A 20,106-nucleotide genomic window follows, 5' to 3' on the forward strand; every position below is an offset into this window, starting at 1 on the left:
CAGAATGTCCAGGACCTCGGCCGCACTCCTCACCACCATAGCAAAATAGGCTCCCTCCAATGTAACCAGGGTAGGAGGAAATACCAAGCCAGTATATGGGATGGAGTCCAGTCACAGGCATCCACCAAATCCTCACACCATGTGTCCTCATTAGGGTCTAGGGGCAGGTATTCCTAACAGCCCAGTGGCTCCTCCCAAACTTCCTCAAGTCCTAGCCCATAAGAATATGGCTCAGGATTCCTGAGGGAATGGCTCAGGTCGGCGCTGGAGACGTTTATCAGTTCAGTGTCAGGGTCGGCATAAGAATGGAGGCGGTGCTGCCAGGAGACATTGGCGGCTCTGGAGACAGCTGCAGTGGGGCCGGTGCTGGGGAAGGTAAAAGTGGCTCGACCTGAATCGGTTAGGGATTGACCATCGATTGATGCCGGGGGCGTACCTGCCAGCAGAAACCAATAAGGTCCCCTCTCGAACCCACGGGGCCCGATGCAGTGTCAGCGGGGTCTGACCTCTCAAATATGAGCTACATGGCCTCATAAAACTCCAGAGCTGGGCAGAAGTCGCTCTGGCTCCAGGAACCCGGGGAGGCGTGCAGAGGGCCCAGGCTCAACCACAAAGTCAGGCCTTGAATGCCGATGATTTCTCATCTCGTCGGATAACTTTGATGGATTGGGCAAAGTCGAAGACCTCTTGGACTTCTTTATTTTCTTTTTCTTAAGGGAGTTACCCGAATCGGACGACTTGGACTGTGATAAAGATCCATGGCTTAATAACAGATCCTGGGACTACCCTATCAACTGGGATGGAGACTGTTGCAGCTTCGCACACAAGCGGCAAGGAGCTTGAAAGGTCGCTCCCTCAAGGCTTTGGACGCATGTCTTGGCATAGTGGTTGCGCTCGAGACACTATAGGCAGACGAGGTAATGGTCCGGCATTTGCCAGTGACAGCCGTCACCAGGCTTAAAACTAGCATTCCTTGTAGACTGCCACATTAGGAGACAATGCCTCAAAAAACTCTTTGACAAAGAGATCAAAAAAGGTCAGTAAAAAAGTGACTCAGGTAGCTCTTCTTCAGATTTACAGCAACTGGCTCAGAATGAAAAGAACTAACGACAGGGAACTGGAGATGCAGTCTATATAGGTACCACGCACGCCACTTCTGGTTTCGGATTATGCCTCACAAAGCCAAATGAGGCCACCTAGCGGCGCGCAGGGTTACTGCTCATGAAAAATTTCTGATCCAGTTTGACGACTGGGGATAATTCTAAAATAAGGAATCTGCGTCTAGACATCGCTATCAGATACATTATATTAAATATGTTATTCTGATGAATGGGTACCTACGATTTTTATTAGGAAATGTGGATTTAAAAACCGGGTATACTTTTATGGAAATTCTTATCCATCAGCCCACCAATCTAAGGAAATGGTGTATGAATATTGATAGTAAAAAATGTATACAGCCATATTGCTGCTGGATTATCTTCTGAATTATTTTACACCAAGATTTATCTTGAAAAACACAATGAGCTTATGACTTGCTTGCTTCCTTCATTGTCACAAGATGAGCTGGTTAATTTATGTAAAAAATACAAGATCAATTAAGCCACCTACGGTTCTAGATGTCCGATTTTATGACAGATAGGTGGCTTCAGTTTGGTGAATGGTTTGCAAGTAAGTGAATACTTTGATAAAGTAGCTTTTTTTTGTTTTGTTTTTTGAAAAACTTTATTGTGCAGAAAGCAACAGTACAAACGTGGGCCTACAACCACCAGGGCCGGCCGCTAGCACATGCATGCCAATTACGAGACGTCACAAAGCAGCGACTGATCCCCAGAGGCGCAGCAGGATTACAAAGTTATGCTCGGCAACGCAGAAGTTAGGCAGAATACTGACATTTTAAATTTTGAAAAGAGAAAACGAACAAAGAAGAAAAACAAAACTCAAGGCGAGAAACAGTCTAGACGGTGTCAAGCGCCGACGGGGGGACCCCACCCTACCAGGTAAAGAATCAGGAGGTCAACAAAGATGACCGGGGGGAGGGGGGAGGGGGGGGGGGGTTGCAGGGAGGCCAGGATAAAGTAGCTTACAATGTTTGCGCTTGGTGAGAATTGTAAAGAAAACTGCCACTGTTGTAAATTTATGAAAAACAGTAAAGAGTTTGTATATTTTCAAATTCTAATAAGTTAATGCAATTTTATACGTTGTGGGATGCTTATATCCTGCTATGTTCATTTGTTAACATTCAAAATTAAGGATTTTGAAAGAGATTTGGGGATTATTGTCCAATAGAACAGCAGTGAGTCTGATAAAGTAATCCAACTATTAAGAGCATTAATCCGTGTTCCATATTTTATGACTCAGAACCCAGTGTTATCAGGTAGATTAATTCCCAATTATTTTGTTTGAATTTAAAGTATTCAACATTTTTAAAGCCATTTTGATACTATACCTAGCCAAACCACTGCTTCAAATATAACTTTCTTTATAATATGTATGCGATTATAAAGTGAAACCTAATTATGAAGCAATAGAACAGTGTACACAATACGGGACAAAACAAGTAACAAAGAAGGGGAGAGATAAGGAGAGGAGTTGATAAAGGGGCGAGACTGCATGGAGTAAGGAGGGTGAGAATACTGTTGGAGAATGAAGAGGGTGCTAAAACTGTTTTAGGTATAACCTTTATTACAATAAAATGCCCTCATTTGGTCACCTCAGGGATTAATATGTACTCTTGAGTTGAATGTACTTGGCCTTTCAAGCCTCTCCATAATAAGGATATGCTTCTATGTAATACGGATATGCCTGTATAAGTTGCATCCAAAAGTGTGAAAACAAGACCACAACAACATCCCTAACGAGGTTTCTAAAGTGTTCTAGTCAGAATTGCTGACATCCACAACTGAACTAATATTCTGCTTAGCATTCCTGTTTTAAATAACGGAAAGTCGATTGTCTATAGTGGCCCTGTAATAATTTCCAAAGAAAATGGAAGAATTGAGAAGACTGAATCGGTTACATGATGCATAAGTATCAAACTTTACTCTGTGGTGGGACGGCACAGTTTGTCATTGTATGTGTAGTCGTCAACATCTTGCTATATTGTAATACCTTCTCCTCTGATAAGGGAATTAACTACTTGGCAAGTTAGCAAAAACTGATGCTTACTTTAAACTAAATTGTATTACCCTGGGGCACATGACATAGCAGAAAGAGAAAGTCCTTAGTGATGGGGCAAGAAAACATGAGGAGCGCCTCGTTCAGATCTACAGCTATTGAGAAACTTTAGTCTTGATATCTGCAAAATGATTATTGAAAAGTCGACAGGCTGAAATTCATAATTTCTATACTTGTGGTACTGCCAAAATAGAGGTTGAAATGCATACCTAAATGCGGCTTAACACAAAGGTGCAATACTCATAATCACGCTAAGCAAATGGTAGGTTAATGTAATTTAAGGGGCTGTAGACCACACTCTTAAAGCTGGAACCTGAGCACTAGCACGTTCGGAGAATTTTTTTTATCAAGAACCTTCATTTTGGGCTAGTGCCACATCTGGCTGAAATGCCGATGCATAGTCACTTTTGAAGAAACCCTGGCAGATAGACGACAACATAAATGCAAAAAGTACAAAGAATTTAGGCTCAACCACTGAGAATGTCAGAGCCAGACTGGTACCGAGAGCCTATGATAAGATTTAGCCATAACCTCACAAGTCTTCACAATGAATTAAATGACAATCTAATCAAAGCAAGAGCAACTTCATAGTAATCAAGCTTATGAGCCGATGAGTCAAATTCCTGAGACCAACAGAATTAGGAGTAAGCATTACATCTTGAGTTAAGTAACTTCAACTAAGTGTGAAATTATATGCAACACTCCAAGAAACTTTCCCCATACATAGCGGATGAAAGCATTGCGCTTTGTCATGCAACACAAAAACAACAGCATAGCCTTTTGCGACGACAATTATGCACCGAGAACTGAGGGGGATTTCTATTAACTATGTATTCTCTATGGAGTAATTTGGCATAATCACCTTCTAGTTCTAATTTCAACAATACTGTATATTATACATATGTATATATCCAATTTGTTTATATCAAAGTATTACTAGAAATCCTTTTATTTGAAACAAAGTAAAAACGTTGTACCTAAAGAATGTGCAGCTGTGGTTTTGGAGCTGAAGAATCTGCCAAGGCCAAGGTCTCCAAGCTTAACCACACCTGTTGCTGTGATGAACACATTTGCTGGTTTGATATCTGCAAAATAATTGTTAAATATATAATACATTTCTAAAAGTAATCACTTTTGTCACATTTAATACAGGAAGTGTACTTTACTGGCATAGGCATTATGTGGGATGTCCCATTAAAACACAGCAGAATCAGTCTCTTGCTCTGTGTGCCTAGCATTCGTTCCAGACAAGGTTGTTCTACTGAAAGTGTAACCACTTAAAGTATTCCCAGTACCTGCTTATATCGATTCTCCTTTGATGTTTAACAATTTCTTAAATATGTCAAACATATGTCACCAGAAAAATTAAGTGGCAACACTCAACTCAATATTAACACTAGAAGGGACACTGGCAGGCAGCACATGTTTGTGATTTATACTGCTAATTCCAGAATCTACATGAAAGAGCTATCTATCTAGTCATCATATTCGCCATCTACCATACCAGATGGGAAACCTCAATGAATGCAACTATGTTGACTCCTCAAACACCATTCTTTTTGGTTTGAAAAACATTCAATAACTCAGCTTCTCAACACTGCCCAAAAATGACTGATCTGGCATTATGAAGTGCCATCGCGTCCCAGGTCGATAAGCTATCCACCTTATCCAGTATCACAGATAGCTTGACGCCACTAATATCAGACCATTTTGCCTGTTTGCATGGTCAATGGAGAGACCGTATAACACATGCTGGAAATGCGAAGGTCCTAAAAGAAACACACAAATTGCACTTGAAAAGCCACAACTGCTTCAACGTAGAAGCAGACATTGTAGATAATGCACAAAATCATTGTAAGCCCTGCTGATGTTGCATATTGTTTTGTTACTTCGCCAATAGTTGTTTAGGGCCAGAGGTCAAAGTGGGTATGATCTGAGAGGCACGGAATATGCGATGTAACAACGCATGCAATACATCGCATGTCATTAGAACACAGTCGTTACAACAACAGCGTTGTTACATCGCATACCAATACAGCGCAAGTAGTTACAACGACTTGCTGTAGGGGGGTGCTGGATGTTGGAGTAGTGTAATTTACTATTCCAACTCCAGTCTGTACAACAGTAGGGAAGGTGTTGGATTTTAAATCCAACACCTTCTGCCCCCTACAGCAAGCCGTTGTAACGTCTTGCGCCATAATGGTTTGCGTTGTAACAACCGCGTTGTAATGGAATGCGTTGTATCGCATTCGCTGTAAACCATGTCTTCCGAGGTACGACATGCTCATACGTTATTTTAAGAAAGACAGCTCCCCTGCTTTTTTGCGAAAAGACAACCTTCCAGGACAGTTAATTCCGACAGCGGAAATACTTCAGCTGAAGAGTAAGGCAGGAAGTCTCCTGTGCTGTAAAACCGAAGGTAGGGCAGACAGCTAAACAAGAAACAAGCCTTCTTGCCAGGGTGCCTGCTTGCCTGAAAGAAATCTAAATGTGCACAGCTGGTTAGTCTTCAAATGTAAAGGGTGCTTGGAAGCAGGTATTGGCTTCAATTGATGTAATCAGTTGAAGCTTCCTGATGAGGCAGATTTATTCTTTTTGAGTGGCATTGCAAGATAGTTACCAGCTGAGCTGTGAAATGACTGGTTTTAATGGAGAAAAACAACAAGATCTGGACTACGTACAGGCTGGGTATTACTAAAATACATAATTGGGAAGCACCTTTTCATCTTGAACCTTTTTGCTCATTTTGTAGCAGCCCATCTTATAAAGTATATAATGCAAGTTTAAGAAACAGGCTTTCATATTCACAGTGCTTTCTGTCACAGGCTGGGACTCCGTTGCACTAACAATACACAAGTCATTAGTCTCCACTGAACCAACCAGGGTCCAATTCTGATGCTCTTTTACACACACTGAGCTCTGCAGTGCATTACCGAATAGAGGTTTCTTAATTTAAGACAGTGAATTTCCCACTGATGAACAAGTTACTTACCTTCGTTAATGCCTTATTTGGTAGAGACTATCTAGCCACAGATTACTCACCTTCGAATTAGCCCCAGGCATCATACTGGATCCGGAAAAAAAATGTGAGCAGTACCCCTGCTCGCCAGTAGGTGGCATCGTTTGGCTGCGTGTGGTGTCGGTGTCATCCACGCCAGAAGTGAAGTCTGCGGGGCCTCTATAGAAGCCAGCCCAGAACGCTGAAGTCCGTTTCTTTTCACGTCTTTCCACGCCAGAAGCGCAGAGCTACGAAGAGTACGGACTACTCGTCTGTGAAAACTGGGGCCCTAATAGAGAGAAACCTTAAGGCTATAAATCAGTTTGCATAGAGGGAAGGACAAGAGGGTCAGTTAAGAATCTGCAGCTAGATAGCGTCTCTACCAGATAAGGAGTTACTGAAGGTAAGTAACTTGTTTAACTGATGGAGACTGCTAACCACAGATTCCTTACCTTGGAATAGATACCCAAGCAATACCTCCAAGGTAGAGGGTCTGAAATAATTTCACACTGAAAGGTTCTGCAGGACAAACGGGGCAAAGTGCCTGTCTCTATGGATCAGACTGCCCAGGCAGTAGTGTTTGGTAAACGTGTGCAGAGATGTCCACGTAGCTGCCTTGCAGATGTCCAGAACTGGGACTCCACGTGCTAGCGCAGTGGTCACAGCCTTAGCTCTGCTGGAATGAGCACGTAAACCCTCAGGGGGTTGCTTATTGGTCAGTGCACAGCATATTTTGATACAGAGCACGATCCAGCGGGATATGGTCTGTTTCTGTACTGCCTTCCATTTCTGGGCTTCTACATACCCGAAGAGTTGGTTGTCCACCTGGAACTGTATTCTGCAGTCAGGGTAGAAGAACAACGCTCTTTTTGTGTCCAGCTGGTGGAGTCGCTCCTCTACCTCAGAGTGATGAGGCGGAGCGTTAAAAGTAGATGCAAAAACAAGGTGATGGATGGAATTCTTGACTTAATATCAGCCACTGGCAATCGCTCTGGGCCGAATCCAAATCCATAATTTTTTGCCCACCATGCCGCCTCACTTTGGATCCAGCCACATGCAAATCAGTCTTGACCCTGCTCCTACTCATGGTAACAGTTCAGCTCGAACTGCCAGGCCAGATCCTCCCTGTGCCCGAACACAAGCAAACTAGGACTGGTTTTGCTCTACTTAGGGCTCTACAGCCAGGTATAGCTTGGTTCCAGTGCCACAGTGAGCCGAGACCCACGTCTGAGCGTATCTGGCGCACTTAGGGCAGCACATGCAAAAACAAAAAGGTGATGGATGGAATGCTTGAATCAATCTCAGCCTTTGGCAATCGCTCAACGCCGTATCCCAATCCATTGTTTTTGGCCCACCATGCCACCTCAGTTTGGACCCAGCCATATGCAAATCAGCCTTGACCCTGCTCCTCATGGGAACAGTCCAGCCTGCCAGGCCTCATCCTCCCTGAACCGGAACATTACCCTGGCTGATGAACAGTGATACTCCGAAACTGGTCCGGGGTTACTTGTTTTTGATCCAGAAAGGACCAGGCTTAGCAATTCAGGCTGGCCTGTTCCCATAGGGAGTAAGATCAAGGCTGATTTGCATATGCTGGGTCCAAACTGGAAGGGCGCGGTGAGCAAAAAAACACAATGGATTTAGGTGCAGATCTCTGACTGGAGGTGAGTTTTTGACATTAATCAGCATTCCGTCCATCAATTGATCTTTGACCAGACATGGATCTCATGCTCACCATGCCACTGGAGTCAATCTATCCTGGCTGATGAGAAGTGATACACTGGAACTGGTCCTAGGATGCTTGTTTCTGGCCCAGGGAGGACCTGGTTGGGCAATTCAGGCTAGACTGTTCTTATAGGGAGCAGGGTCAAGACTGATTGCATATGGCTGGGTCCAAACTAGAATGGAATGGTGAGCAAAAAAAAACACAATGGATTTAGGTGCAGATCTCTGACTAGGGGTGTGTGTTTGACATTGCTCAGCATTCCGTCCATCAATTTTTCTTTTTGCAGGAGCACAAAAAGTAGGCAGGGTGGTGGACTGGCCTACGTTGGAGGGAATGACCACCTTCGGTAGGAAGGAAGCTCTAGTGCGAAGGACCATCTTGTCTGGGAACATGTTGAGGTACTGAGGCTTAGATGTCAAAGCTTGGAGCTCACTGACAGAGGTTATTGCCACTAGAAAGGCCGTCTTCATAGTAAGGAGCCCGATAGGACAGTTATGTACCGGCTTGAAGGGAGCACACATTAGAAAAGTTAAGACTAAGTTTAGGTTCCTCAGCGTCATGATGAAGGGCAATGGTTGGAACAAATGTTAGAGACTTTTCAGAAACCTGTGTAAAAAAGGGGACTAGAAAAGGGATTGCTTATCTGGCAACCGCAGAAATGCAGAGATTTCAGAGAGATAGCATTTTAAGGTGCCGAAATCAGAGCCCTGCTGGGCAGGCGAAAGAATAAACAGAAGGACCTGAGAAAGGGGTGCAGAAAGGGGATTAACCGTTTTTTCTGCACACCATGCCACAAACTTGCCCCAATGGCAGGCGTATACTGTCTTGGTGGAGGGACAGTTGGCAAGATAACATTACACACTTCTGATGGAAGGTCGAAAGCTGGTAACTGTCACAACTCAATCTCCACGCATGAAGGCGGAGTGTCGATCCTTCCGCTCCTGCTGCTGATCGGAGGACCGATGGTCGTGCTCATCACCTCAGGATACCTCTCCAAGTGCAGTCCAGAGCCACAAGGATGACTTGTGCCCTTTTGTTCCTGATTTTCGTGAGAACTCTGGGCAGGGGTGATATGGGCAGAAAGGCGTACTGGAGGCTTAAGTCCCACTTGAGACATAAAGCGTCTCCAAGCTTGTGCTGCTTTGGGAACTCCAGCCCACAGAACTGCTGACATTGAGCATTCTCTGCGGTGACAAACAGATCTAACCAAAACTCTCCCCACTGTTGAAAAAGACCTTGAACCACTTAAGGAGGGAGATGAGCCATTAATGATCCACCGGTAGGCATCTTTGGCTGAGTTTGTCCACTCTCGTGTTCGGTGATCTTGCCAGGTGTTGAACCACCAGGGAAATACCCCGATGTTTCAGTCCTATACAGAGATGCAGGGCCTCTTACAAAGGGTTCACGACTCCACCCCGCCATGTTTGTTGCAGTACCATATGGCAGTGATATTGTCCATGGGGAGGGAGAGGCATCTGCAACTGATGCGACTGTGGTTTGTTAACCACCATTGTAGATCTTTTGCAGTGCCATTTGAGATCTGGACCATGTCAGAGAGATCACCCTGATGCTGTGCCCAATGGAGCCTCAGGTCCCCCTGCAGAGCCCACAAATGTTAATGGGCATGTGTCACAATCAGGATGCAGGAGGCCATGAGGCCCAGCAGCCTCATAGTCAGTCTCAGGATAGAGGCTGAAACATCTGCATCATAGCCTGAATATCCTGGACTTGCTGTTCGGGAGATTAATCCTGAAATTGCACCATGTCCAGAACAGCTCCAATGAAAGGAAGCATCTAACAAGTGGTCAGGTGTGAGTTTGGCATGTTGATAGTGAACCCCAGTGAATGCAGGTCTGCCCTAGTCTGGAGGTGGGAGACAGCTATCTGGGATGAGCCCGCCTTCAATAGCCAGCCGTCAAGATAGGGGAAGACTGGCAACTCTCATCTCCGCAGCTCAAACCAGCCTTCTTTGCAGACATCCCTCACACCAGGAGACAATGTCTCAAAAACATCTTTGATAAAAGGTCTCGTAAGGGTCAGTAAAAAATTAATTAGGGTAGCTCTTCGCCGGATCTGCACTGACGGCACAGAAAGAAAAGAACTGACCGCACGCTCGGATGGTGCCTATATAGGCACCGCGCACGTCACTTCTGGCACGGATGATGCCAAGCAGAGCCGGACGATGCCACCTACCGGCGTGCAGGGGTACTGCTCACAAAAACGTTGTGGATGGAGTCTGATGCCTGAGAATACTTCTAAGATAAGGAATCTGAGACTAGACATCTTTATCAGATTAACTTGCATTTATTTTTCAATTAAGATGTTTATTTTAAATGTAACTATCAGAAGGTGGAAAATCAAAAAAAGTTACAGAATATTTCGTTTTTTAGCAACGCCTTTGACCCCGCCTCTGCTCACTGACCTTGCCCCTATTGCACATAGCATCACTTCCCATACTTTTATTAATGCACATGGACCGCTGTTTGGGGCCAATTGTAATCTTAATCAGATGAATAGGCAGCTGCCTCCTGTAGTCTATACTTCCTCTCCCCTTTAAGAATGCAATCACCTAAAAAGCTTTTATCACAGAAAATTACTGGTAGTCATTGTCAAGCTTAGCCATGCTTCCCACAAAAACCACCTCACTATCAACGTTTCTACACATGTGACCTTGAAAACTGAATGGGTCACGCTTTACTTCATAAGATGCAAATAAGTAACGTAAATACATGCAGCTGGTCATACATTTGATTTACTGACCTGTAAGCATTGGGTGTATGGTTATACTTTTTAAGATGCATGTAAATGAGATTTCTTTTATAGTGCAGACTGCACTGTACATTTTGCAGTGTGAAAACTGAGGCAAAGGAAAACAAAATCGAATCGCTCAATTTGGTAAGATGGAGAAACTGGTACTACAACACATTTCCATGATTGACATGGAACTCGTAAAGCCTTTTTGTCTCTTTTCCTTCTTTACTGATAATCATCAAGTCACGAGAGTAAGAAGAAACATCAAGAGATCATCGACTTTATAATGAGTGCTATACATTTTTACACACAAATACACACACACACACACACACACACACACACACACACACACACACACACACTATGAACCTTTTGTATTGAGCAGGTTAGATCGTTCTCAACGACTCCTTAACTGTGGGTCTTTATTACCTCTGTGCATGACACGCCTAGAATGCATATGTTCCAGGGCACTGCAGAGCTGAACAAAGTACTTCCAAACCGTCCTTTCAGGAATTAGTCTCTTCTGTTTCTTGAAATGCTTCAAAAGAAGAAAACAGGAATATTTTCACTATTAATTTACAATTATTTATTGTACTATACACTACATTATGCTACAAAGGAAAATCTAAAGGCTGCAACCACATGTCATTAAAGTTGTAAAGCATTCAATAATTTACACAAACAGGCTTGCTGGAAACATATTTAACAGGCTTTAAAAGTTCTTGTTCAGATACAAATTCAACCACTGATCAAAGCTTAGTAAGGCACATACAACACACAAATCAATGTCAAACATAATATTTAGCAATTTAGATGTGGAATTATAATGTTCTCCATGAACAACACGTTACTCGTCATTTGGCTTGTTACAAGTTGGATTAGAAAAAAAGTAAATGTAAAATATTTTCATTGTTGCATATCGAATTTTAAATGCAATAATTAGTAAGCTATGGTTTTCACTACGTTTCAGTAAGTTAGAAAATGTTAAAACTAATAGATTCCGAAATTAAAGTATCCAAAGGAATGCACAAACCTTTAAGCAAATCAAAAGTAAACTTGAGGAAGTTGGACGAAGAAAAATTAAAATAACTCCTCAGCACGTATCACTTACATAAGACAGTGAAGACACTGCAGCAATGGTCTCACTGTATTATCAAAGGAGAGGTTCCAATCATCAACTTTTTGGGCAATGAATGGTGCACAATAAAAATAAATCACAGTCTTTTGACTTTGTTTTCTGTAACCTTTTCTTCCCCATCTCCAAGAGCTAAAAGCTAACACTTCACGGCCACCATCTTTCTTCATCTTCACAATTCTCCGACACACTTTAAGTGGAAAAGAGGCACTGAATTTAATTACAAGACCGGAGGCTACCATTATGCAAATACTTTTATTTGCTGCCCAACATGCAGCCCTTTAAAGAATGCAAGTACATCACAAAGAGTAGAACATTCATAACATAACTAGTAGCCACTGTATATTCCAATCTTCCTATTTTGTTCGCTGCTCTGACACAGCTAAGTACTCTCTTCATTTATGGCCTTTTCTTATTGACTATATATAATTCCTTAACATGTTTATTACCTAATGGTTCATATTATTGTAACCTTTATGTCCAGGGTATTATTTATTGACCCCTCTTTATGTCTATGCTTACATTTATGTTTGTACTGTTTATTCGTAACGTTTTCCTTACAGTAATTCGTCAGGTGTTATGTCTTATAACCCAAACTTTGTTTTTTCAGCCTTCCCCTTTCCAATTTATGGTGGGGAACTACGTCTAATTCACCTTATGTACATCGATCGCCTCGCAATCGTGGCATTTGCCTCAGGTAAGTCTTGCCATTAATACCCACAACTCCCGCTTGGCGGGGCACCTACTCCGCGACCTTAAAATTGCTCAATACACGATCCGGTATCAAAATAAATAAAGGAAAGAAGAAACCGGCATTTACAACACCTCTGTTGGCATTCGACTCCCGCGTCTCTTAGCAACGTGCTGGGAGACGTGGGAGCATGCCTACTAATCCGTCATTTCCCGTCATTTCCCCCCGATGGTTACCCTGGTTACGAATTTCAAAACGGTAATCTTACGAGCCGGAGCCTCACACGAAGCCTTTTTCTTCTTTTAAAATAGCGGAAAGACGATTGATATCCTTTTCTTTTAACCGCTAGTGCCACCTTGTGGCCTAATTTATTAACCTTAATCCTGGGTTTCAACTGATTTACTCTCTTCATAACGAGAGTTCGAATATATCTTTCTTAAAACGAGGAAAGGTCAATATTATATTATTGAAAGAGAAAGATCTTAACAGGAAGACTTCTGTAAGTAATCCTTTCAAGGATTTTTAATCTGATATAGAATTGTTTATTTATAAAATCATTACAATGAATAATGAAAACAATAACCCAACGCAATCCCCTCAGGAATTGCTGGGTGATAATTTAAAAAGACTAATTGGTGAACAACTCAAGTCTTCACTCAGAGACGCGGTCGATGCCGCTCTAACCAAAAGAAAGAGAACGCCTCCCACTGAGGAAACCTATTTCTCACTTTCGGATGGAGACTCCCCTTCTATATCAGACCCTAAGAAAAGAGGGAAAGCTACCGAAAAAAAGAAGCATACGAAAGAGGCACCTACCCGTGCATTTGTTATTGGTAGCCCTCGCGCTACAATAGATTTTGGTGCTCATAGCAGCACAAAAGAAAGATCCCATTACCTTGGGACAGAGAGAAGAGTTGTCCATAGCGACATGAGAAATGAAGGTAACCTTTACGGTACAAATGAATTTGATGACGATCCGGAATCTCATATCTATGAGAATCAAAATATAGATGAATTCTTTTTTGATCCCCAGGACAGCTTGGAGGATCTTGATGAGGATATTAATAATCCCTCCACCTCATCATGCATTGTCAAAGACCCCCTTGGTGGGGAAATGTTTAATCCAAATGGTATTCGTCACCCCCGGAGTTCAGAATGGTGGCCAATGGACCACGTTGGGAAATACCTCTCTCAGAGAGTAAGGAAACCTTTAGACAGAGATACACGCAATCTTATGCGTAACGAGTGCCCTTGTCCCTCCTCAGAGGACAAGATTTGCAACACCCTTAATTTGGACCCCGAGATCATCACCTTCCTATTTAAATCTGGAAGAGATCCTAGGAAGGGTATAGAAAAATGCCTCAAACAGTGTCAAGATAAACTACTTGACGTGCTTGGCCCATTAACAAAGATCCTTGATATGACGGTAGAGGCTAGGATCAACAATACACCCATAAATGTTGAACTGCTAAGAGGTTGGTCCCAACGAGCAATCTGCTTTGTTGGCAACGCTAATTCTAACCTCATTAGCGAAAGAAGAAAGGCTGTCCTCTTAAGAATGAACCCGAAGCTCGCAGATCTTTCTACCAAAGATGACATATGTGATGCTAAAGGGTTATTGTTTGGGGAAAATTTCGCACACTCACTTGGAAAGTACATATCCACCTTTAACGCATTCAGTAGAGCGCAATCTAACATGCGAAGAGTGTTTGGTGGCCGTGCAGTCTTTGGAAGGGCTGTTAGGAGGGGACAGTCTATCAGCCGAGGTTTCTACAGGTCCCATTTCTATCCCCAAGACGAAAGAGGCTCCTTCCGCTCCTATAGAGGCTACCGCTCGTACTCAAACTTTTACCCTTCAAGAGGAAGGTGATCAAGATCCAGGAGTGGCAGACCCAGATCCACCAATCAATCCTATCAAGGTAAGCCAGAAATATCTTTCATCCTTAAAGGTGGCAGGGAGACTGAGATATTTTGCACACAATTGGGCACAAATTACTCAAGATCCTTGGGAACTAGAAACAATTGTTGGGTTCAAAATAGATTTTTGGGAAGTACCCTTTCAAGAAAAAATTCCAAGAGAAATGACTCTAGACATGGAGAACTCAAAACTTATAGAGCTGGAGATTTCCCAAATGTTAGAGAAGGGTGCCATTGTAAGGATCCCTCTATCAGAAATACAGGAAAGCTTCATAAGTACCATATTCCTAGTCAAAAAGAAGGACAAAGGTTGGCGTCCCGTTATACACCTAAAATATTTGAACAACTTTCTGACATACAGACACTTCAAGATGGAAGGTATCCATCTATTAAGAGACATATAGACCTCAAGGACGCATATTTTACGATTCCCATGGACGAGGACTTTCGCAAGTACCTCCGTTTTACATGGAAAGGGACTCTTTATCAGTTCCAATGTCTTCCCTTCGGGCTTTCCTCAGCACCTTGGTGTTTCACAAAGGTCCTTCGTCCAGTGGTCTCTTATCTCAGAGAAAGAGGAGTTCGCCTCATAATTTACCTAGACGACATCCTCATTATGTCTCAAAATCCTTTGACTACCCAAGAACATCTAAAAATGACAGTAGACCTTCTTCAGAACCTGGGCTTCATCATAAATCTAGAGAAATCCATCATGAAACCTACACAGGAGTTAGAATTCCTGGGTTTTCAAGTAAATACCCTCCTTTCAACCTTAATACTTCCACAGAAGAAGGTGACGAAAATAAAGAAATATATTTCCATTACCCTTTTGAAAGACTTAATTCACCTCAAAGACCTAGCCAGGGTTCTAGGTCTCCTTTCCTCCTCCATCCAAGCTATTTCACCCGGTCCTCTCCACTACAGGGGTTTACAAAGACTAAAAGCTCTAGCCTTAAGAAAAGGTCTTTGGTACGAAGACTCAGTTCCCCTCTCGGAGGATGCTCGAGAAGATCTTCTTTGGTGGGTAAAAAATCTTCAAGCATGGAACGGAAAAGCGATTTTTGGGAATGTTCCAGACTTCACTCTAGAATCGGACGCGAGTACTCGGGGATGGGGTGCTCGCCTAAACAATTTGGAGACCGGAGGGAGGTGGTCCTTACTAGAACAATCCCTTCACATAAACACTCTGGAAATGTTAGCAGCTCTGAATACTCTTATGAGCTTCAAAGAACTTCTAAAGAATTCCAACACATTAATCCATCTAGACAATTTTTCTGCAGTCTCTTATATAAATCGCCTAGGGGGATCGAGGTCCAAGATTCTTTCAGATATTGCCCAAAAGATATGGTATTTTTGCTGGGATCACAAAATTATTCTCAGAGCAGAATTCATTCCGGGAACTCAGAACCTGAGAGCAGACTGGAACTCTCGTTATCTCCACGACTCCAGCGATTGGAAATTGAATCCAGAGACCTTCTCTTTGATTCAAGAATTGTGGGGTCCCTTCCAGATAGATCTTTTCGCCAGCAGATTAACCCATCAACTTCAGACTTATTTCAGTTGGAGACCGGACCCAAATGCATCGATGCCTTTCTCCAATCCTGGACCGGAATAAATGCTTACGCTTTTCCCCCTTTCTCAATGATCCAGAGATTATTATGGAAAGTAAGACTCGAGCATTGCTCAATCATCCTTGTAACACCGTTTTGGAAATCACAAGTTTGGTTTCCAGGGGTATGGAGTTAACAGTGGATTTCCCACGTTTAATCCCATCATCACTCGGCCTCCTCCAGGGCCCAGTCGGAGAAGAACATCCTTTGGTTCTAAAAGGGAAATTGAACCTTCTTGTCTGGAAGATATCAGGAATTCAGGAAGATATTCTGAACTTTCAGGATAAGCTAAGAGCCTTTTGGAAGACTCATGGGCAGCTGGAACAAGGAAGAGGTAATCAGGTGTATGGAGAAAGTGGTCTTGCTGGTGCTTGGAAAGGGATCTGGATCCCGTACAAGCCCTTTACAGCAGATAGCCAACTACCTTGCTTATCTTTTTGATTCAGGGCTCTCATATAGAACGATCAATTGCTACAGATCAGCAATTTCTTCAGGACACTCTTTGATAAATAACCTTGCTATTGGAAGCAACCCTTTAATCAAGAGAGTCATGAAAGGTATTAGATTGAGGAGACCTCCTAAAGCCCGTTACGAATCCCTATGGGCATGTTAACCTCATCTTTAATTTATTTATTTCCTGGCCTTCCAACACCTACTTTCTCTTAAAAGAACCTCCATGAAATTGGCGACACTTTTGTGCCTCATCTCCTTTAGAAGAGTATCAGACATTAAAGCTCTGGAAATGTCTAATAGATTCTATTTGTCCGAAGGTGTTCATTTTGACATCTGGAGAAGAACTAAAACAATGTCAGAATCTGTCTTTTATCCTTTCTTTCATGAATGTGAAAAACTCTGTGTTGTAAACTGTATGAAATGTTACGATAATAAAATTTTACTTTTAGACCCGCTAACAGCGATCAACTTCTCCGGTCTTATGTTAAACCCTTTAGACCTGTCTCTTCAGCCACTTTAGCCAGGTGGGTACATCTGATTATGCATGAAGCTGATGTAGATCTCTCTAGATTTGGAGCTCACTCCTCTTGAGGAGCTATGGCTAGTAAAGTATTTTGGGGCGGAGGCTCCCTTCCTGAAATACTTAGAGCCGCAGATTGGTCTAATGCTACTACATTCTCAAAATTCTATTTGAGACCGATAGAGCATGGTAGCAATGTAGTCTTACATGGCTTTAAACATGCATAATGGTAGCCTCCGGTCTTGTAATGAAATGACGATTCTCAAATTCTTATGCAGAGAGAATCTTGATTTAATTAAAGACATACGGAGGCTAACATTATCCCGCCCTCCTCTCCCTGAGGGGTTCGGGTCTATTTTGTTGTATATCATCAATCTAATGTTATTAAATCTATTATAATGATTCTGATGTATTGCTCATTATTTTCTTGTGTTTCATCTGCTCATACTTCATTCACTATACAGTGTGTTGTTTTATCTCCTCAGATAACAACGCTTAAGAATACTTCTCTCTCCTCCTTTTACGCCTGTGTCATCGCAGCCCAAGAGGAAGATTGGAATATACAGTGGCTACTAGTTATGTTATGAATGTTCTACTCTTTGTGATGTACTTACATTCTTTAAAGGGCTGCATGTTGGGCAGCAAATAAAAGTATTTGCATAATGTTAGCCTCCGTATGTCTTTAATGAAATCAAGATTCTCTGCATAAGAATTGGAGAATCGTCATTCTGTTATTTTATTTAAAGCCATCGACTGTGTGCCAATCATTGCCCTAAACAAGGTCTTGGGTGGACCTTCCATTTAACCATGTTAAAGTAGAGTATTTCACTCTAAGCAGGAATAGCAAGAACATAAATCAAAATTGACATCTTTAGATGCCTCAAGCAGATGCAACAATCCAATGAGCCACCAGACCTAGTTTAAAATGAGCAAATCACATACTGCGTCAGAAGGAATCCAAGAAATGACCACATCATGCTAGACGCCAAGAGGGAAAAGGAAGTAGAGGCTGCCCTGGATGGAAAGTATGAACGCTGTTGGCACTTTTCAGCAATCCTTACAGACACACAGAGAATCTACAGAATATCACTGAGCGAGATTTAAGGTGTTCTTCATTAGCGAGGCCACTGGGTACTTGGACTTCAAGGAAGGTACCCTCCAAAGCTTACTTGACTCTTCAGCTGGCCTAGCCAAGCAGTCAATGTCTAGCTCAAAAGGGGTGGTCTGAGGTGCAATAAAAAGTCAGAGTAAAAAGAGCAAAAATCAATTATATATTAAAACATACAGTAAATGCAAATATAGTAGTAAAAGCAGGGCGCTCAAAATGCATAATTATATGCCATTTGCAGTTTTTAGAAAAATTAGAAGGCCAAAATGATCTTGAAAAGACAATGTATCAACATACAGTTACAATTTCAGGACATTTTGATAATGAAAGACTGTAATGTTCATCAAACAGGATTACTTTGCATCCGGGTTCTCAGGCCTTTACTATATCCATTTCTATTAAAACGGAAACTAGCAGAAAGAAAACTAACATACTGGAAACTTATAAAAGAAATCAACATTAGCTCTGTGTTATGGGAAACAAGCTTTGTGAAGTGCTAAAGTTTCCGAATAAGAACACCAGAACATCTGCTTTTCTCTCACCTCAGGGTTAATGCACAAACTAGAAACCCTCAGATGTGTCTATGGAATTCTTGATCTAGCTAGTCTGTACGTCTAATCGGAGCTTATCTCTAGAAGAAAAAGCAGGGCTGGAGTGGCGCCAAAAACACACAGTAGACACGTAAGTGATTATGTTCACCTGGTAGAGCCACCTCTCAGCTTACTGTACTTAAAAATGTTGGTCTTAGTGCAGTCCTTCCTTTGTCTCAGGGCAAGGGAACAAAAACAGCCTTTAGATACTGTACTGTTTCTCTGGAATCCTTTGGCTGGCTGGGGGTGTCAATGCAGATAAAGACAGCAGCTGGGGTAGTCAGCTGAGCTTCAGCAAGGCTTCAAGTTTGTTTACAGTACAAAACACACCAACAGCATTCAGTTACATATAGTGAATGCATTACAGAAGGGCCAGCCCAAGTCTGTGCCTATATCAGTGGTCACTCATCAGGTAAAGATGAGCTCCAGCTTATATATTCAGTATCTAAGTTACACTACAGCCAACCAGTTTAGGGGAGTTTCTTTTCTCAGAAGAATTTCTGGGACTGTATGGCATGAACCTTATGAGGAAGAAGAGGGTGAAAGTAAGGGATTGGACTACCCTTATTGTTTTGCTGTGGGTAGTAGCCATCCTTTATCCAGCACTCACTATCTCTTCACTTCACAATAAATAGATGTTCGTGGTCCAGAGAGCAGCCATAATGAGTGAGGCACAGAAGGGGATTACAAATTATTTTCTGTTGGTACTCGTTATAAACTTTGTGATTATTACAAAAGACATGCATAGCATGAAGGTGAACATCCACATTTATAACAACAAAATTAACAGATAGGAGCCACATTTGCCACAGGTAACTGGGCAGAAATTAAAAGTGGAGGCCAGTAATCAATCCTAGGTGGAACAATTGCTAGCATTACTGATGTTGTGTGTAAATGTGTTGATGAAGAATACCTCCTTGAGACTACAGAGTGGACATTGTTTCCTCAATCTTGGAGAATACAGAGTAAGGAGAATGGATAGGGCTTTAAAGAATCTGAGGATAGACTACGTCGCTATCAGATAATGCGTCACCGAAAGTAAGTAACTTGTTAATCTGATAGAGACTTCTAGCCGCAGATTTCTTAGGTTTTGAATTGAATACCATAGCTATACACACCTGGAGGAGGATCAGCAAACTTACCCCACAAAAGTTCTCAGAGAGAACCAGCTGGTCGAAATTAACAACAGACCAGACATACGTAGGAATAAGATGAAAAAGAACATGAGCTCTTCATAGAAACTGTGGCAAGGAACAAAGGCAATGTAAATAACAACCCTACAGGCACAGAAAGTAAAACCACGCCCCAAGAGCAGTTGAATTAATACTGTGTTAGAAGACAATAGTCAACAGCATGACAGTAGTACATGGCCCGTAAAGGATGTAATGAGCCTATGGACTATAAAGGCAAAAGGCTGTAACCAATAC

At 42.3% G+C, this 20,106-nt stretch overlaps 1 protein-coding gene across 6 annotated transcripts in view; it reads right to left on the reverse strand.

The window, feature by feature from the left end:
* The window catches only part of NEK7 (NIMA related kinase 7), a 331,966-nt gene that overhangs the window by 164,731 nt on the left and 147,129 nt on the right, over positions 1–20,106 (reverse strand). For all 6 annotated transcript variants that reach the window (XM_085601827.1, XM_085601825.1, XM_085601826.1 and 3 more), the window contains 2 exons: positions 11,085–11,193; positions 4,155–4,262 (listed from right to left, as the gene is read on the reverse strand). In XM_085601827.1, the coding sequence (XP_085457953.1) occupies positions 4,155–4,262; positions 11,085–11,193 (217 nt within the window). The remainder of the gene's footprint in view (positions 1–4,154; positions 4,263–11,084; positions 11,194–20,106) is intronic.

The sequence above is a fragment of the Triturus cristatus genome, chromosome 4_2 (genome assembly GCF_964204655.1).
Source record: "Triturus cristatus chromosome 4_2, aTriCri1.1, whole genome shotgun sequence".
NCBI classification, from domain to species: Eukaryota; Metazoa; Chordata; class Amphibia; order Caudata; family Salamandridae; genus Triturus; species Triturus cristatus.